Raw genomic sequence first — 21,790 nt, 5'->3', positions numbered from 1 at the left:
CCCTCGCAGGAATCTTAAACACCTTGACCTACACTCATTCTCCGAATCCCTCCTCCCTCTTACAGATATAAGTTCCTTACACAATGCGGATGACGCTGCCGCTCTATATAACACCACAATAGCTGTAGCTTTGGAATCCGCTGCCCCACTTACACATACCAAAACTCGCAAAATCAACAGACAGCCCTGGCACACCAGCCTGACCAAAGAGCTGAGGCGAGCTTCCAGGGCTGCTGAGCGCAGATGGAAAAGATCCCACTCCAACGAGCATTTCATCGCATTCAAACAGTCCCTCACTACTTTCAAGACCACACTCGCCACAGCTAAACAAACCTACTTCTCATCTCTCATATCCTCCCTGTCTCACAACCCTAAACAGTTATTCAACACCTTCAATTCTCTCCTCCGCCCCCCAGCACCTCCTCCCTCCCCACTCATCTCAGCTGAAGACTTTGCCTCATTTTTCAAGCAGAAAATTGATAACATCAGGGACAGTTTTGGTCAACAACCCCCAGAGCCCTTCCTCCCGACTTCCCAGCCCTCCACCTTCAAAACCAACTTCTCCACCATTACAGAAGATCGACTCTCCACTCTACTCTCAAGATCACATCTCACCACCTGTGCACTCGACCCGATCCCATCCCACTTCATCCCAAACCTCACCACAGTCTTCATCCCAACCCTAACCCATCTCTTCAACCTATCACTAACAACTGGTGTTTTCCCCTCAAGCTTTAAACATGCCTCCATCACACCTATCCTCAAAAAGCCCTCTCTTGACCCATCCTCTGTATCTAGCTATCGCCCTATATCACTTCTCCCATACGCCTCCAAGCTACTGGAACAACACGTCTACCTTGAACTGTCCTCCCATCTCTCTTCTTGCTCCCTCTTCGACCGCTTACAATCTGGCTTCCGGTCACACCACTCCACTGAAACTGCCCTTACTAAGGTCACCAATGACCTCTTAACTGCCAAGAGCAAGCGACACTACTCTGTCCTCCTCCTCCTGGACCTGTCGGCTGCCTTTGACACAGTGGACCATTCCCTATTATTACAGACCCTCTCATCCCTCGGCATCACAGACTTGGCCCTCTCCTGGATCTCATCATACCTAACAGACCGGACATTCAGCGTCTCCCACTCACACACCACCTCCTCACCTCGCCCCCTATCTGTCGGAGTCCCACAAGGTTCAGTCCTAGGGCCCCTGCTGTTCTCTATTTACACCTTTGGCCTGGGACAGCTCATAGAATCTCATGGCTTTCAGTATCATCTTTATGCTGATGACACACAGATCTACATCTCTGGACCAGATATCACCTCCCTACTAACCAGAATCCCTCAATGTCTGTCCACTATTTCATCCTTCTTCTCCACTAGATATCTGAAACTCAACATGGACAAAACAGAATTCATCATCTTTCCCCCATCTCACGTGACCCCCCCTACGAACCTATCAATTACAGTAAATGACTGCCCACTCTCCCCAGTCCCACAAGCTCGCTGCCTCGGAGTAATCCTTGATGCTGATCTCTCCTTCAAACCACATATCCAAACCCTTTCCACTTCCTGCCGACTTCAACTCAAAAATATTTCACGCATCCGTTCATTCCTCACCCAAGAATCTGCAAAAACCCTAGTCCACGCCCTCATCATCTCTCGCCTTGACTACTGCAACCTCATGCTCTGCGGCCTCCCCTCAAACACTCTCGCACCCCTCCAATCTATTCTAAACTCTGCTGCCCGACTAATCCACCTGTCCCCCCGCTATTCCCCAGCTTCTCCCCTCTGTCAATCCCTTCACTGGCTCCCAATTGCCCAGAGACTCCATTACAAAACCCTAACCATGACATACAAAGCCATCCACAACTTGTCTCCTCCATACATCTGTGACCTCGTCTCCCGGTACTTTCCTGCACGCAACCTCCGCTCCTCACAAGATCTCCTTCTCTACTCCCCTCTTATCTCCTCTTCCCACAATCGCATACAAGATTTCTCTCGCGCATCACCCCTACTCTGGAACTCTCTACCACAACATATCAGACTCTCACCTACCATCGAAACCTTCAAAAAGAGCCTGAAGACCCACCTCTTCCGACACGCCTATAACCTGCAGTAACCACCGATCGACCAAACCGCTGCACGACCAGCTCTACCCTCGCCTACTGTATTATCACCCATCCCTTGAAGATTGTGAGCCCTCGCGGGCAGGGTCCTCTCTCCTCCTGTACCAGTTATGACTTGTATTGTTTAAGATTATTGTACTTGTTTTTATGTATTCCCCCCTCACATGTAAAGCGCCATGGAATAAATGGCGCTATAACAATAAATAATAATAATAATAATAATACTTGGTGGAGCGCATTGCACACCTCATAAGAAAAGCGGACACCTATTGCCGCTTCTCCGTTTCACCCGCAGAGCGCCTGATGGTGACTTTAAGGTAAGCCACATTTATTGGATGTGATCGCATCAGAGCACACTTTCACTGCAATCTTGTTGGTGGTAGTTTGTATCTCCAAGTGTTATAGCTGAGTTTTGGTATGTAATGCTGTGATTTTAAACTAATTGATTGTTTTTTAATTCCCCACAGATTTCTTGCAACTGGAGAATCCCTTTAGTCACTGCATTTCCAGTACAGACTCGGGATTTCCACCATATCTGGAATAGTGAAGTACACATGCCGTGCACTGTGGGACTCCTTAGCTGAAGAGTTTTTACCAGAGCCCACAACAGAGAGGTGGATTGAAATTTCAGAAAAGTTTCTACAGATATGTCAGTTTCCCAAATTGGGCGCTGTGGACGGGAAACATATCCGCATTGTAAAGCCAGCCGGATCGGGATCGGAATATTTCAATTACAAGAAATATTTTTCCATTGTCCTCATGGCCATCGCTGACGCGGAATACAAATTTATTGCTGTTGATATTGGGGCCTATGGCCGCTCCAATGACTCTCAAGTTTTCAAACTGTCTGCCATGGGGCGTAAACTGTATGGAAACACCTTCCAGTTCCCACCCCCTAGACCGCTGCCGCAAACATCTGGTCCACCTATGCCATTTGTCTGTGTAGGGGATGAAGCCTTCCAGCTGTCAGAACACCTTTTGAAACCGTACTCTAGCAGAGGATTGTCAAGAACAAAACGCATTTTTAATTACCGCCTCACAAGAGCAAGAAGAATGGTTGAATGTACCTTTGGTATTCTGACAGCCAAATGGCGGGTCCTATTGACTGCGATCAACCTCAAGACAGAAACTGTGGACGATGTGATCAAAGCTTGTGTGGTACTCCACAATTTTGTTATCTGCAAGGAACCCATTTCCATTGAGGACACCTCTGAAGAAACCACCTTGCAAGATTACCATGACATTACCACTAGAAGTTCTGTGACGGTTTCAGTAATGAGGGACAATTTTGCACTATACTTTATGTCACCTCAAGGCAGAGTACACTGGCAGGATGACAGAGTGTGAAAGATTTGTGCCCTTAACCAAACTTGTGTACCAACAGTATATACCTTTGCCAACCAAAGTTGGCTATCTTGTCATGGTCTTACTATTCTTACCTTTAGGCCACAGGTGTGTACCTGGTTGTGTTTTATGCGAAGTATTTCACCTTTTAACAAAAGTTGTGTACATTGTTAGGAAATCACCAACAATAAACACAACTTTTTAGGTGAAATACTTTGCTTCCAACACAACCAGGAACACAACTGTGGCAAAAAGCTAAAATTTACCCACAGTTATATACCAGGTTTTGAATACCTTTTGACCTTTGAAATTATTTAACCTTTTTTTGTAATCATATTTTGCCGCAGAAAGAAATGACAGACAACCATTGTAAAAGTAATTTAACTTTTATTTAAAAATTTTTTTTTTTGTAAAATGTTTTTAAAGTTAGTTAAAAAAACTTTTTGAATAAATGTTTGAAAACAAACAAATGGGCATTTTTATTAAAAAAAAACATTACAACTCGGTGTAGTGTGGGGTGGAAATACTGCTGGAGGGGCTGCGGGACACTTCGACACTGGGAGTGTGGAGAGAGGACTGGGATCGTGGTGGGGAAGGAACAGTTAGAGGTGAAGGTGTGGAAAAAGCTACAGAATGGGTGGACATGTGGGAGGCAGAAGAGGTGGTGGGCGGTGGAGTGGAGGGTTGGGCAGGGACTGTAGGAGCAGATGATGTTGATGGCAAGTTGTATGGGGAAGGAGTTTGGTACGGGGAAGGAGTTTGGTACAGGGCAGGTTGCTGGAAGTGGGGAGATGTCTGGTACTGGGGAGGTTGCTGGTACTGGGGAGGTTGCTGGTACTGGGGAGGTGGCTGGTACTGGGGAGGTGGCTGGTGCTGGGGAGGTGGATGGTATGTAATAGGAGGGGGAGGATGGAAAGTGGCTGGAGGGGGTGCAGGTGGAGGAACTACTGTGGTGGGAGGAGGAGGTTGGGAGGTAACGTGCTGGAGAGCACTGTGGCATGAATGCATTACATGCATCTGCTGGGTAGGAGAGAGCGTTTCCATGCGCTCCACAACAGACCTGAAAAAGGTGTGGTTTGGCGAAGATCTTGCTTCTGAATGTATGGTTTGCAGAAGTGTCTTCACCTCCAGAATGCTGGAGTTGATCTGCTGAAAGCCTGCGGAGATTTGCTCTGACAAGACTTTTAGACAGTTCTGGAAAGATGCATTCAGATGCAAGAACTCTTGCGCATAAGTCTTTTCCTGACCCCTCTGCCGCTGCCGCCCAGTACCCGCAGGTGTACTAGAGGTGGCAGGGGCAGAAGGGTGGGGTAAAGGGAAAGCGATCTCCTCACCAGCAGCTTCATGTAATGTAGGCGGCCACGATGCTCCTGTGCTGGTGGATGGGACAGATGGGTCAAATGTGTGGGAAGGCTGGGAAGGTGCAGATGTACCGGGGCAGTCGAAGTGTCCCTCGGTGCCGGTCTCCTCAGGGATCGCCTCAGAAGGGTCCAATCGTGCAGGCTCCCGAGTGCTGCTCACCGTGCTGTGGAATAAAGAGAAAAAAAAACAATTAAAATAGTGACATGGTATGGCCCTGGCTGAAAAAAAAAAGTTACATCTAAACATTTTTTTGTCACATGTGGTGTGTAATATTTACCTTCTGGTGACCATTGTATCCCGGAGGAACGACAGGGCTCATGCGTACTTGTACTTGATCCTGCGTCCTCCAGATCCACTCGGGGCCCGCATCTCTTTATTGAACTCCTTCTTGAAACGATCCCTCACAGACCGCCACCGCTTCACAATTCTCTCCCCTGAAACGAGAAAGGACAAAGTGGTTAGTATACAACATCAGTGTTTCCCAAACTCCAGTCCTCATGGTCCCCAGGGGTCATGTTTTCAGGATTTCCAAAGTAAATAGAAATCCTGAACACATGATCCGTGGGGACCACGAGGACTGGAGTTCGGGAAACACTGGTTTAAATCAAGCAACCGGTACTGTATATACTTACGCTCTTTAATCTGGGCCCGAGCATCGAGGTCCTCCCAGCGGTCCACAAGGAGCGAACAGATTTCCTCCCAGAGTCGTCGGGTAACGATAAGGTCAGCATGGCGGCGGTCAGCCATATTCCAGAGCGGCTCCCTTTCTCTGACGAGATCGATGAGGTGGTCCACATCGATTCCTCCATCCTCACCGTCAGAGTCGGGAGCACGCTGTGAAGGCTGTTAAAGAAAAAGACAAAAATAACATAATTAGCCTCCACAAAAGAAATGAAATAAAAAGTGCAAAAAAACAAAGCAAAAATATTTATACTTACACGCTGGTGACCGCCGCGTTGCTGTCGCCGACGACCCTGGGAGGCACTGCGAGGACCTCTTGGCCGAGCACCAGATTGGGAATACTAGAGAAGAAAACAAAAAATGTTATGTCTTTGGATGTAGGCATTTGTTTGCTGTGTGTGGTCTGCAGAACATTGTTTTCTATGTGTTGTGTGTAGTGTGATGTTGTGTTTCTGCGTTTGATGCAAAAATCTTACCAATTGTGAGCCCACTCCAGGTGTCTGTCCACCCCTTCCTTCTTCTTCTGGGAGCTCCTCTTCATCTTGTGATTCCTGTTTTGAAATAAAAGGCAATGAATAGACATATATTACAGAGATGATGGATTTTGGAAATAAAAACTTACCGTCAAACGCTGACGATGCGAGGGAGGGCTCCCAGAAGAAGATGTGCTGTCTTCCTGCTGGCCAGACTCCATGGCTGTGGGTGGTGTTGCTGCTGCCAGTGCTGCCATTGCTGCTGCTGCTGCTGCATCTCTTGGGCGGCTGTTGAATAAAGAGAAACAAAGGGCCAATGAATATCTTGATATTCCATGGCCCTAGTTTGGAGGAATTGGGGATTTGATAATTACCGTCTCTCATCTGCTGCTGGACTCCCCTCCCGTTGTTCAGCATGCTGCTCCATTTGGGGTGGTGGTGGTGCTGATGGTGCTGCTGCAGATGTCTTTTGCCTTCTCCTGCACCTGGTTCTTGTCTTGGGTGGCATGTTGGGTGTGGCTGAGGGTCCCACTGTCTTGCTTTTATATATGTGTCTTGTGGGCAGAGCTACTGAGCATGCTCAGACCAAAAAAAACGGATCCGGCCACCGGATCCAGCTGTCGCTGGATCAGGCGCATTGCGGCGCTCATAGGCTTTTGCCGGAGACAAAAACATTACAGTAGCCGTTTTTTCCAGACGCCGGATCGCGACACATTGCCGGATCCGGCAAAAACCGGATGAAACGCATGGCCATCCGGCTCGATCCGGCTCTAATGCAAGTCAATGGGGGGGAAACCGGATCCGGCATTGCATTTCGCCGGATCCGGTTTTTGTCAAAAGCGCCGGATCGCGCCTGACGGCGAAAACCTGATGTGTGAAAGAGGCCTTAGGTCTCAGATGAACATCTGTTGTTGCAGTTATGAGGACCACCCTGATTTCTTGTATCCTGGAACAATGTATTCTTCTTTGGTTGCCATTGGCTTTCCTCTGAGACCTAGTATGATTCATAAAAGGACATTCTCTACTGACCTTTATGATGTATGACCATATTTTACCAACAGATCAACATATTTGCAGATTAGTTGGCTACAATGTAAGGCTTGATGGCTGCAGAAAATTGCAAAGGGCACTTTCAGATGTCTGTGATCATCAGTCCGATATGGGATCACAATGCACGGTCTGGCCGGGAGTGTCCCAACCATATATTTCTATGAGACTGTCAAACTCGGTTCGAGAGATGTGCTGTCAGTCCGTGCATTGCCATTGGAAAGAATCCTAACTTGTGGGTACTAAGAAACTGCAGGCATCAATTGTTTTAAGAGGAGTAAAACTAGGAAAGTCACTTGTGGAGAAGGATCCGTCTGTGTCTGTAGATAATAATTAACAAACTGGGGAGAACCCCAAATATACCCTCACTGGATGGCTTTAAAATTTAACTTTTAATTGTAATCTAAAACATAAACCACTTAGGGTATAAAATTCAGTCCCTAATCTGTCTAAATTATTTTTATATTAAAGTGCTTACTGCTCTCTGTATTCTAGTAGTGTGTGGCACCCCGGGATGCTAACACTTATCTGGCAGAATAGGACAGTGTATTTTAGTGCACTAGTCCCCCAACATGTTTCACCACGTTAGCGGCGTCATCAGGGGACGTAGGCTTCAAGCCTATGTCCCATCCCCTGATGATACCGCTAACGCACTGAAACATCGCTATGTACATATGGCTACTAGTGATGACTGTGCAGGGAGGAATTGAGGAGAGCACTTTATCGGAGCACACACCGGAGGTCACAGTGACTCGCCGGCGCCTGAAGATCCCTGAATATAGCGCCCAGAGAAGAGAGGATGAGGTACAAATAGTGTAGGGAGTGCATGGAACAGGTGCGGGATTCCAGGGTCATAACTGACATGCATGGGAGGGGGTAAGTATTACAATGAGGACAGGGGCAGGGATTGCTTCCAGGCACCACATGCCCCAGAGCCTGGAAGAAATCATTAACATAAAGACAGAAAATAACATTTCTCAGCAGCAAACCGTTAATATGAGGCAGACAGGTAGGACTAGTATAACATTTCTATCACCTGTATGCCCATATTAATAGGTCATATATGTCGAGGGGGTGACTGATTCACTTTAATATTGCAACATCTTCCAATATAATGTTATGCACAACAATGCAAGAATTTCCTTCTATGTCAACTGGTAAAATGACACTTTCCATACATGATAGTATCTGTCCCATCCTCCTTACAGGACACTGATGTATGTACTAAGTCTGGCATTCCTGCATGAACTTGTCATGATCCAGGCTGGATCTGACAAGTTAAATGGACAAAGTGAACTTTTTATCCTTTGGCTTGGTGCCAAAGTGGTGTGATTTCCCCCGGTGGCCATTAGAATTATTACACGTGGTGTCGTTCATGCTAAGTTGCCCCAGTGGTGGTGAGCGGTAGTGCACTTTAGTGTCTTTGGTTTAATGTGCACGTAATTATAAAACAGGTGTGATGCTCTATAAATGAGTGTCAGGTGTGTTTGATATCTGTTGGTGATATTGTTAGTTAGTCATTCTCAAGGAAGTCTGGGTGAAAGAAGGAGCTGAATGAGAGTCCTGGGCAGCCCAGCCAGAGGGGTTGAGTCAGCTATGGAGTCTGGATGGAGGGCTGGCATGGCGTGGTGGAGTCGCAGTTTATGGTGTCAGCAGGAGGTGCTTGCATGGCTTGGTGGAGTGGTGACGATGGTGAGAGTTGCACTCAGCATGCTGGACTTGGTTGCTGAAAACTGGACTCAAGCATGCTGGACTTTTTGGCAGAAGCTGGACTCATCTTTGGGACTCTGTTTACTGGGCAGCTGCAACTGGTGGTGGACTCTGCTCCAAGGCTGCACTATGGTGATGGATCCGGTTATGGTGATGGATCCGGGTGGAGGAGAAGATGCACGCAGGTGGTGGGCTCTGTTGCTAGGAGCGTACGCAACAGAGCAAATCTAAGTGGTGTTCCTCCTGTATTGTCATTTTCCCTTGTGTGTGTTTAGTGCAGTGGTGGGATTAATTTCCGCATCGACCAATTCCCTAGTGAGGGTTTAGGGTCAGGGCGAGTCAGGGTTTTAAGGTTCCTGTGCGTCGCCCGGTGCGGAACCGGCATAGGGAACGTTGGGAGTGCAGGGGCTCAGGGGAGTGCAGGAGGTCTCCACGGCCCTATTCCCTATCGCAGGGCCCACCATTGTTAATGTTACCCAGGTTCCCCTTTATTATTTAAATTTGCCTTACTGGAGGCGGGGTTTCCAGACTATTGTATAAATACGTGTAATACCTAAATTCGCCAGTTGGAGGCAGCGTATCCAGCTGCATATGTTATTATTTAAATTCCCCCCACTGGAGGCGGTGTATCCAAGGTCACGTGTGTCATATGGGTTCGCCTTGCGGTACTCGCTGCGTCCAGACACACGTGACCGTGACAGAACTCGGACTGTATCTACAAGCAGGGCCCATATTCCCAGCAGCCCCTGAGGGCTGATATTCCATGCAGCCTCAGAGGGCCTATATTACCAGTGGCCCCTCAGGGCCCATATTCCCAGCGCTCAGCACCGAAACTCCCAATCACTTCTTAAATCCCAGTCATTCTTCATTCCTGTGCGGTGAGTCCTCATTGTAAGGAAAGCCCCCATCCCACAGAATAGAAGACCGTCCCAGTCTAACACTTTCTTTACTGAGTACTTCACACGTTACATCCACAGTTGGCACATTGTGACATTTGCTTGTTTCCTTAGCTTTCCCTTTCTGGCTATCACTTCTGTGCAGTACACGGCTGGACCGGACCGTCTTAGACTGCTCCAAAGTTCCTTCCTGGCCTTATCTTGCAATGATTATTATTATTATTTATTATTATTATTTATTATTATAGCGCCATTTGTTCCATGGCGCTTTACATGTGAGGAGGGGTATACATAATACATACAAGTACAATAATCTTAAACAATACAAGTCACGACTGGTACAGGGGGAGAGAGGATCCTGCCCGCGAGGGCTCACAATCTACAAGGGAAGGGTGAGGATACAGTAGGCGAGGGTAGAGCTGGTCGTGCAGCGGTTTGGTGGATCGGTGGTTACTGCAGGTTGTAGCCTTGTCAGAAGAGGTAGGTCTTCATGTTCTGTTTGAAGGTTTCCATTGTAGGCCAGAGTCTGATATGTTGTGGTAAAGAGTTCCAGAGTGATGGAAATTCCTTCTGCCTGTTTCAAAATCATCAGCCACCGGGTTTGGTTGCCTCTGGTAAAGCATCCGGCATGTCTGTACCGAACTCATCGAAGCTCCAGCTCCCCTCACTTCAGCTGTCCAGCCGACTCCTGCCCTAAAAGCATCGGCCCAGGCGACAAGTCGCCACATCTTTCCGTTTCTGTACTGGCCCACTGCTATGACACACAGTGGCCATGGCTGCCAAGCTGTCCTGGCCTAGAGCCCATGTGGACACTAGGGCATCCTGGCCCCGTCTGACCTAACTTCCTACGAAGTCCCTGCTTACTACCCGGCAGCCTCTCCTACACTTAACCCTCTATAACCATCCTGTCAGCTATACCTAGAGCCCACTAGTATGCCCCCATCTAGTGGCCCGCAACAGAACTACACTTACCCATGACTATGTAAACTATATACTAACGTGCCCTCCTCTAATGTCCCCAGAAGGATGCACTGACTTTCCATAACTGTACATGCACAACAGACACACTATATTATGTAGTAATATAATACAGAAACACAACACAATATGTTACGGCTTTCTACACAATGGTAACGCATACATGTGGCAATACCATTAAAGACGAGCGATAATATATATTTTCTATGTAGCAGTAGCGCAGATGTATATCATTAACATTATTACTTAGCAATAAATATACAATAACATAGGAGGGACAATCCAAGGAAGGGAACCAAGAAAGACATCATATCTTAGGCTGGTTTCACATTTGCGTTTTTTAGCGCTGGAAAAAAACGCATATGTGCGCATGCGTTTTTTCCCCTATATTTAACATGGGTGCGCATACCTGCGCGCTGGTAAGCGCATGTATGCGATTTTCATGCGCTGCGTTTTTTTGGGGTGTGCGTTTGTATTTTCCAGACGCAGCATGTTGCATTTTTTGGCCCTGCAAAAAAGCGCATGCGCACATATGCGCACGTTTTGCGCTAAAAATGGCCATTATAGCCTATGGATGCGCATATGTGCGCACTGGCATGCTCATGTATGCGTTTTTTTGCACATGCGTTTTTTTGTTAACCATGGAATTTAGGGGTTTGGGTTAGAGTTAGGGTTAGTTAAGGGGGTTTAGGGTTAGGGTTAGGGTCAGGGTCAGGGTTAGGGTTGGGGTTTGGGTCAGGGTTAGGGTTAAGTATGGTTTGGTTAAGGGTTAGGGTCAGGGTTAGGGTTAGGGTTAGGGTCAGGGTTAGGGTTAAGTATGGTTTTGTTAAGGGTTAGGGTCAGGGTTAGGGTTAGGGTTAGGGTCAGGGTTAGGGTTAAGTATGGTTTGGTTAAGGGTTAGGGTCAGGGTTAGGGTTAGGGTCAGGGTTAGGGTTAGGGTTAGGGTTAGGGTTAGGGTCAGGGTTAGGGTTAGTAAAGTCATGGTTTGGGTTAGTGTGAGGGGCCACCTAATGTTGGAAAAAAACGCAAACGTGGTAAAAACGCACTAAAAACGCATACAAACGCATAAAAACGCTGCGTTTTTTTCATGCATGCTCATAAAAATGCTTGAAAAAAACGCAGCAGTTGTATGCTTTTGTATGCGTTTTTTCAATGCGTTTTTTTGCGGGAAAAACGCGCTGCAAAAAAAAGCAAGTGTGAAACTAGCCTTACTCCCTTAGGGCAGTTTCACATATCCAGATAATTCCGGTACCGGAAAAAACGGTACCGGAGCTATCCGTGTCCGTGTGTCCATGTGCATACGTATGCCATCCGTGTGACATCCGCGTGCTATCCGTATGTCCGTGTGTACCATCCGTGTGCTGTCCGTATGCTGTCCGTGTTTTTGAAAAATTATTTTCAATGTTAACCCTTTGACATTTAAAAACGCACACGGATCGCACACGGACAGCATCCGTGTGCGGTACGTGTTTACACGGACCCATTGACTTGTATGGGTCCGTGTGATCCGTGCTGTTGCACAAAAACAGACATGTCAGCGTGTTTTGCACACGGACACACGGTCCGTGAAAACACGCTGACATCTGCATAGACACATTTATTCGAATGTGTCTAAATGTACATGTGTCAGTGTCTCTGGTACGTGAGAAAACTGTCACTACACGTACCGGAGACACTGACGTGTGAAACTGCCCTTACACTGGACCGGAGAAGATTTTGGAACAGAGCCACAAAAATGACTGATTTTTGTTTGTTGACCTGTAAGATTATAACAAAGGCTGGTGAGGGGGCCCTGCCTGCCATATTATGGAGGTATAAAAGCATTGAAATTACGGCTTACATGGCAGCACATAAGTGATCATTAGTTATTGTGCCCAATATTAGCAGACCGTGCAGATGAACTCGCTGAATTAATTAATGCATTGATTCACAGACCGGTCTGTATAGTGATACGTTTATTTCCCAAGAGCTTGCAATCAATGATACAGACAAATCATCATTAGGACTCGTGCAGATTGCCGTATTTATGGTCCGAGAGTGATCTGACAAAACACAAGACCAATGTTATTCTATGTGCCGATTGTGCAAATTACACTTTGATCCGATCGTCCGTTTACTTTGATCCCATTCTCTTGTACGAGAGACTCATATCACAGGCGTGGAGAAGACGGAGAACTTAATTCCTCCATCTTCTTTGTCTGTGTCTGCATAAATCGGGTTGCACCTGGATGTTTTACACGCACCCATAGACTTAAACGGGTGCACATGATCCGATTTGCAGAGCCACTCGCAGCAGATCTGCATTGCCCCACAGTATAACACGGATTCTAATTCTATCCGATAAAACATTGCACAGCACTCCTCGTCTGAGTTATACTGTACACTCCTGTGAGCGAACCCTAAGAGTAAGTTCATACTAGGCATTTTTTCAGCATTTATTTTTCTGCAGCAAAACCTGATCTCTTGACAGGAAAGAAGCTGCAGAAAAAAAGCATATTTTACTTGGTTTTACTTGCGTTTTTTGTGCGTTTTTTGCATGCTAGATTTGTCTGTGGTGCATGCTGAGAAAGTTTAGTGTTGTAGTCCTATTCTATAGAATCATATTTTGGCCCAAAAAATGAAGCAAAACCTGATAACTCCGTTTTTGGTGCAGATTTTCAATGGATGAAAAACGCTGAAAAAAAACGCTGAAAGAAGTGACGTGCTCCATCGTGCAAAAAAAAACAAACATGCAAAGCACAAAATACTGATGACAAAATACCCAATGTGTGTGAGATTTCTGAAATCTCATAGACTTTGCAGATACTGTAAAACGCAGTTGAAAATTTGCATAAAAAAACACATTAAAAAAAGCTGCAAAAATGCCTAGTGTGAACTTAGCCTTAGGGCTCATTTAGGGATACATTACCATTCTGTAGCACAGAACACTGTAAATGATTGTAGAATAATAGTTGCAAAGAAAAAAACGCACCATACGGATGTCAAGGGAGAAAAATCACATTGTACTCACCTGACACTCGTCCGACTTTCCAGAATCAACATTGGAGTTGGCCTGACCGAGGAGGCAATGCTCTGCAGATCTTACTTATTTTAGCAGCAGATTTCACCAACCTGAGCAGGATCTGTCACTGGCGGTGGCAATCATTGGTGTATGTACACCTGGACTAGATGACCCATCCTCACCAATCCAAGCACCTGGCTCAGCACAGGACTATGTCCCATTCCGGCAGAAGTAATATCTGTGCTTAGAAACTTTCCCCAAACTTTGCAAAACTATTGAAACCAATCCTAGTCACTTAGTATCAGCCCTTATAGGAGAAGTGCAGAGTCTCCATCGCCGAGTCCCCTCCTATAGATCATGCCATTACTGACTCTGAAACAAGGAGCCCCCCTGTGCCAGGACTCACCTAGTAGCTGGCAGTCCAACAGTGCCAGCAGGAGCAGCCCAGTCCTCAGCATGGTCCTAGATCTCACACCTTCCAGTAGAAACTGAGGGAGCGCTGAGCATTGTGTGCACTGGATCAGGAATTTATAGACTCACAAGAGCAAACAGGTTACTCAACTCTGCCCAGATGGAGGTGACAGCATTGTAGATGCCCCTGTCTATTGTATTTTTTGTCCTATTCCTTCCCTGTTTACATTGGCATTATACTTTATGTGCCAGGTGATGTGACCAGGACGGCAATATGCGGAATTTTCTAAAAATCAATTACCTGTTTTCTTGGCACTAGTTTTATAGACAGTAATTCAAGTAGTGGTTATTGGGGATTGTGGTATCCAGAGAATTGGGTATCAGGAGTGGGTGATAAATACAAAAGTGTTGACGTTTTTCTATTATACTTTTCCTCTGATTATTCCACATCTGATTTTGCCTTAATAATACTAATGCAAATTGCTGACCAAACACTGAGCATGTGAGCGTGGCCTAAGACGCTTGTTTCTTGCTCAGCGAAAAAAATTCAGTGTCAAAAACTCATTATGGGCACAAAGCCTAAAGGGTTAGAAGAAAGTATCACTTATCCACATGATGGATGCTGACTTTTAGATTTGGGAGAGTACAATCACTAAGCTATGGTGACAGAAGCCACCACCTGACAGTGTAAATCGCTATGGGAGAAGTAAGATGATAGCGTCTCTCTGCCCCAACGCACGTTTCGCCCAGCTTGTTCAGGGGGCATTCTTCTATTTTAATATGTTTTTATGTGATTTACTGTATATTAAAAAAATATTTACTTTATACATTGCATCACTTCTTTATTGTTATAGTTATTTTTTTCATATGAACAATAGCCTATGTCTCTTGACCCACCAAAGAAAAACACGTCTGGAATATTCAAGATTGAATGCTGTGTGGTAACAACAATGATGATGATCCTGTGGTAGACAAGACTCGAGTACCAGAAAGGGGTGCCGAAGAGGTACTGTCATCAGGGGATGCCTCGGCTATAAACAACACAGGTGGCTAAAAGATAATCTGGAGAAAAATCTACTTGTTCTGTAGTCAGCCCTAGAGCAGTTGATGTTGTGCGTACTGTTAGGGAAGGAGGCTCAATATTGACTGAAAGATCCGGTCGGATGTCGGCGAGTTTTATGTGTAGTCATCTCATGTGTGGGAATTCTTTTGCATATTGCTGCCTGGAGATTATTTGCCAGCATTATTTGGTAGTCTGCAGACACTGCAAGAGGAAAATAAGCTACAGACTAGGAACTACACTTCTTCATTCATATATGAAGCAACATCACCTGCTCATTTGGGAAAATCAAGCTGGCAAGCAATCAGAACAAGCCTCCAGTTGTCATCCTCCCCCTTCTTGTTATGTTCATCTATCAGCTATGCTGCACCCTCAAGTAGAACTTGGTTGGTGTCATCATCATCGCCACCATCATCGTCATCAGTGGCTTAACTAGAGTTCGATGGGTCTTGGTGAAAGATTTGGACCTGAGCCCCTCACCTGCCGCATATTGTTCAAATGTATGGACCCTTGCAGTGCTCTAAATCTTAAAAGGACATACAAGTTGCACCTCCTCCCCCATTATGTAGTAATGTCCCTAATCTTTGGCTCATTCCTGATATACAGGGTGGGACATTTATATGGATACACCTCAATAAAATGGGAATGGTTGGTGACCCTGATCGGCACGCTGAATTTGCAGAATGTGCAAAACAAAAATTGGAACAGGACCCTCAGTTTACACACAATATTATGTTCAGTGATGAGGCAAACTTTTTTGGGTGGGCCATTTATATGGATACACCTAAATAAAGTGGGAATGTTGACAGTTTTCTTGCGTAGGGTGTCTTGCATTGAAATTTGCTGCAATGACACGGGTATTGCATTCTCCAGACATTAACATAACTTCTATCCGCTCCTCACGACATGTCAATGGCTGTAATGAAAGAGAAACTTGTAAATAACTCATGAAAGAATAACGTTACATTAAAACCAAGCACACCATTGTTTTTCTTGTGAAATTCTCAATAAGTTTGATGTGGTACATGACCCTCTTCCCATTGAAAAAATAAAGTTGGATCCAAAATGGCTGACTTCAAAATGGCCGCCATGGTCACCACTCATCCTGAAAAGTTTCCCCCCTCCCATACACTAATGTGCCACAAACAGGAAGTTGATATCACCAACCATTCCCATTTTATTTAGGTGTATCCATATAAATGGCCCACCCTGTATACGTCCCCCATTCTGTGCCCATCTTAGTATATGTCCCCCATCCAGATATATATGTCCCTCATCTGGCCCCATCTTGGTATATATACATGTCCTCCATCCCAGCATATATGTTCCCCTTCCTGGTTCCATCCTGGTATATATATCCCCCATCCTGGTATTTATGTCCTTCAACCGGGGCCCCATCCTGGTATGCATGCCCCCTATCCTGGGCCCCAACCAGGTATATATATATATACTAGCTGAAGAGCCCGGCGATGCCTGGGCATAGTAACTAACTGTGGTTAGTTATAACAAATTATAATGATTATATCGCACAGAAAAACCGTGCATCTAATCCTATCCTGTGTGATACTGACTGCTGAGCTGTGTATCTAATCCTATCCTGTGTGATACTGACTGTTGAGCCGTGTATCTAATACTATTCTGTGTGATACTGTCTGCTGAGCCGTGTATCTAATCCTATCCTGTGTGATACTGAATGCTGAGCCATGTGTCTAATCCTATCCTCTGTGATACTGACTGCTGAGCTGTGTATCTAATCCTATCCTGTGTGATACTGACTGCTGAGCCGTGCATCTAATCCTATTCTGTGTGATACTGCATGCTGAGCTGTGTTTCTAATCCTGTCCTGTGTGATACTGTCTGCTGAGCCGTGCATCTAATCCTATTCTGTGTGATACTGTGTGCTGAGCCATGTATCTAATACTATTCTGTGTGATACTGTGTGCTGAGCCGTGTATCTAATCCTATCCTGTGTGATACTGTCTGCTGAGCCGTGTATCTAATCCTATTCTGTGTGATACTGTGTGCTGAGCCGTGTATCTAATCCTATTCTGTGTGATACTGTGTGCTGAGCCGTGTATCTAATCCTCTCCTGTGTGATACTGACTGCTGAGCCGTGTATCTAATCCTATCCTGTGTGATACTGTGTGCTGAGCCGTGTATCTAATCCTCTCCTGTGTGATACTGTCTGCTGAGCCGTGTATCTAATCCTATTCTGTGTGATACTGTGTGCTGAGCCATGTATCTAATCCTATTCAGTGTGATACTGTGTGCTGAGCCGTGTATCTAATCCTATCCTGTGTAATACTGACTGCTGAGCGTGTATCTAATCCTATTCTGTGTGATACTGTGTGCTGAGCCATGTATCTAATCCTATTCAGTGTGATACTGTGTGCTGAGCCGTGTATCTAATCCTATCCTGTGTGATACTGACTGCTGAGCCGTGCATCTATTCCTATCCTGTGTGATACTGGGCTCCCCCTGCAGTCTGTGTCAGAGGGTGGTCTGTGTTGGCACGGTAATAGATTGTGTTATTTCCAGCTTTACAGAAGGACGATAACACCATAGAAATGATAAGAATAATAGGCCTCAGTTACCACAACTGTCTACAAAGAAAACTGTTGCTGATGGCAGCCAATCACAGCTCATTTTTCAGCTTTTAAACAGCTCTGGGACAGCGTGGCGACTTTTGTGTATGAACTTTTATGTGGCGAGGTTGGTGTATGTGTGGTGAAATGTGTGCTGAGGGTGGTCTATGTGGTGAAGCACGTGGTAGTGTGTGGCGCATTTTGTGTGTGTGCTCATATCCCCGTGTGTGGTGAGTATCCCATGTCAGGGCCCCACCTTAGCAACTGTACGGTATATACTGTTTGGCGCCATCGCTCTCATTCTTTAAGTCCCCCTTGTTCACATCTGGCAGCTGTCAATTTGCCTCCAACACTTTTCCTTTCACTTTTAGCTTAACATCTTACAAATAAACATATACCTATATACACTTGCTGGCTGAAGTAAAGTGGGAAGGAAATAAAATGGGCGGAGGTCCACAATAGCAGGAAGGGAGGATTTTCTCCACCATACCATAAAGCATAATATCTGAACATGGAGGAAATCACCACATCATCTTAATCATATATATATATAAAAGATCAGATTTTAAATTCATGCCTGCGGGATATCGTGTTTTTAACTTTAAAATCCACATTGCTTCTTTACGCTGCAATTCCTTTTTTCTATCGCCTCCCCTCTTGGGGTTTGGGACAGTTTCTATTATATTAACCCTGCAAGTACTGACATCTCCTCCATGTACAGAAATAAAATGCTGAGAGGCTCCCGAGGGACTCCTTGTAGTTTTATTACATGAATCATAAAGATGTTCAGAAATCCTTTTGCGAAGAGAACGTGTGGTGTTGCCCACATATTGAATGCAGCATGTTTCACATGTTATTAAATAAACAACATATGTGGAACTACAGTTGGCAAACATATTTATGACATATTCATTTTTTGTAACTGTGGATTTAAATGTAGACGTATTATACATGTATTTACATAAACCGCATGATCTTATTCCACAACGATAGCTACCAGAGACAGATAAGCAGCTTGAATTATTTTCTGATGAAAAACGCAAAGTGTGATCACTGGGGGACAAAATATTCGCAATTGTAGTTCCTTTTTTAGGAATAAAATTGCAGCCTTTATCCAATATAGTTCTCAAAGTTGGATCCACCCGTAAAATAGGTAGATTTGATTTAATAATTTCCGTTATTTGATTAAATTGATCACTATATTTAGTAATAAAAACTGGTTTCTCCTCAAAATTACTAAATTTTGATTTTATTTCCAAATAATCATCTCTTGTTTTTCTTTCTGCTACAATTTTACCCCTATTAATTTGATGCTTGCGATAACCTCTAGTCTTTAATCGTTCATCAATTACTTCACATTCCTGTCTGTAAAATGAATCAGTTGTGCAGCACCTCTTGGCACGCACAAACTCACCTACTGGGAGATTATTAATGACGTGTTTGGGATGGTTGCTGCTAGCATGCAACAAAGAATTACCTGATTGCGGTTTTCTATATAAACATACTTCAACCCTAAAATCTGCTTCATTTCCAATCAACATCATGTCAAGAAAAGCAATTCGTTCCTTATTCATATGATATGTAAATTTTAGATTATGATTATTAGTATTAAGGAATTTTATAAATTCTTTTATATTATCTGGATCACCCTTCCATATTATTATCAGATCATCAATAAATCTTCCAAAAAATTCTATATGATCCATAAAAATATTTTCCTGACCATAAATTTTTTCTTCCTCCCACCAAGTAACAAATATATTTGCAAGCAATGGGGAAAATTTCGCCCCCATCGCACATCCTTGTAATTGAAGGAACAAATTGCTTTTCCTTTTAAACATAAAATAGTTGTTTTTTAACAAAAATTCAGTTACAGATAAAATAAATTGCTGCAATTCCACACTGTATTTAGTATATTTAAGCAACTGATCCTGAAGTGCACGAATAGCTAGATGATGAGGTATAGATGAATACAGTGTAGCAATATCAGCAGTCAGTATCACACAGGATAGGATTAGATACACGGCTCAGCAGTCAGTATCACACAGGATAGGATTAGATACACGGCTCAGCAGTCAGTATCACATAATAGGATTAGACACATGGCTCAGCAGACAGTATCACACAGAATAGGATTAGATACACAGCTCAGCAGTCAGTATCACACAGGAAAGGATTAGACACATGGCTCAGCAGTCAGTATCACACAGGATAGGATTAGATACATAGCTTAGCAGTCAGTATCACATAGGATAGGATTAGATACGCAGCTCAGCACACAGTATGACACAGAGTAGTATTAGATACACAGCTCAGCAGTTAGTATCACACAGGATAGGATTAGATGCACGTTTTTTATGTGCAATATAATCAGTATAATTTGTTCTAACTAACTATGCCCAGGCAACGCCGGGCTCTTCAGCTAGTACACTATATATATGCCCTTCATCCTGGTATATATGTTCCTCTTCCTGGCCCCATCCTGGTATATATATCCTCAATCTAATATATACTTACCTTGTAATGTCTTCACATCCTGTTCCATCCAGATGTGTCCGGATCCCATAATTCCAAGCGGCGGAAGTTCACCGACTGCCATATTGGGACACCCAAGTGATGGGTGTCTCAATATGGAAACTGCTGGTGTTACCAGCCTCTTGCGTGGTACCACCAGCGGAACAGCGTTGTGAACACGCCGCCGTCGAGATCAGCCGAATGAGTCACTGACCGTTACCATCTTCGATGGCGGCGGTCTGATTTACTGCGCCTGCGCAAATTCCACGCAGGTGCAGTGAATCATTCTGCTGATCCCGGCGGGAGATGCGTAACGTGTCTACAGGGAGAGGAAGCTGGTCATATTAAAGGTGTTTTCCCATGAACGAAAGCTCATTTTAAAAATTGTCTGTCTGACCGTACAGAGCATACCACATCTCCTGGGCAGGGGAGGAAGCAAAAGACAATACTCCAGGACATTAAATACCACTGAATACGCCATTCTTCAAAAGGGTTTGTCCTTTTTCCCCTCATATAGGTGTCACACCTTTGATTTAGAAATGGATCTCCAATGGTTCTTCCGCCTGATAAGGCTGATGGTCCATTTCTCCAATACCCCTACTAGCGACACCCCCCCCCAGTTGTCACGAACCCCAAACTTTTGTCTTCACACAGTCTGGGTTTGCGTACTAGAAGCAACTTCCGCTCACCATATGCTTCACATGCAGTGGAGACCTTTGTTAGTTTTGTACAGGACTCTTTTCAAACATTGAGAAACAATATAGATAGAGGTGCACTTTTCTATTCATCTAATTTCACATTAGATGAGAGACAGGCAATTAAATCCTTACAGGAGGACAATTTTATTGTAATAAAGCCAGCCGATAAAGGCGGAGCACTGGCTATTATGGATAAAACGCTATACTTGTCCGAAATCACACGACAATTGAGTGATAACTCAATTTATCGCCCATTACAAAAAGACCCAACCTATGACATAGGTCATGAAATCGACACCATTTTACAAAAATATTCTAAGCTTAAGGTATTGGACCAGAAGACGTGCGACTTCCTTACCAATAGAAATCCAATCACACCAGTCTTCTATACCCTCCCGAAAGTCCATAAGAATCTAGAGAAAACACCTGGGAGACCCATTGTAGCGTCTACAGACTCTATTCTGTCACCCATAGCAATATACTTAGAAAAGATACTCACCCCTTTGATCCAGAAAACTAAATCATTTATTTTGGACACGGGATCCTTTCTTACCTCAATTCAACATCTTCCAACCATCCCACAGGATGCACTACTGGTAACTTTAGACGTAAAGGATCTCTATACCTCGATTACCCACTCAGAGGGTATCAATTCAACATTGCGCCTCCTATCCTCTACTAGTATGGGCAGGGACCAAATTTCACTGTGCGTGGACCTTCTTAAATTGGTACTTACCTCTAACTTCTTTTTGTTTCAAGATGATTTCTATATGCAGATACATGGGACCGCAATGGGCTCGAATGTGGTGCCCCCCTATGCAAGTGCCTATATGGCTGACTTCAAAGAGAGTGTCATCTATAAGAGCGATCTATTCCACAATCACATCATTATGTGGAAACG

General features: G+C 44.7%; 1 protein-coding gene across 1 annotated transcript in view; it reads right to left on the bottom strand.

The window, feature by feature from the left end:
- LOC141060798 (zinc metalloproteinase-disintegrin-like protein H3) overlaps positions 1–14,183 on the bottom strand; it is a 187,038-nt gene extending 172,855 nt beyond the window's left edge. Inside the window, exon 1 of the mRNA XM_073557153.1 lies at positions 14,028–14,183. Coding sequence (XP_073413254.1) covers positions 14,028–14,079 — 52 coding nt within the window. The 5' untranslated portion in view covers positions 14,080–14,183. The remainder of the gene's footprint in view (positions 1–14,027) is intronic.
- Positions 14,184–21,790: the final 7,607 nt, after the last annotated feature.

The sequence above is a fragment of the Dendrobates tinctorius genome, unplaced genomic scaffold (genome assembly GCF_039654945.1).
Source record: "Dendrobates tinctorius isolate UK_male_01 unplaced genomic scaffold, ASM3965494v1 ptg000245l, whole genome shotgun sequence".
NCBI classification, from domain to species: domain Eukaryota; kingdom Metazoa; phylum Chordata; class Amphibia; order Anura; family Dendrobatidae; genus Dendrobates; species Dendrobates tinctorius.
The sequence above is the reverse complement of the archived record's forward strand: the minus strand, read 5'-3'. Positions and strand labels throughout refer to the sequence as shown.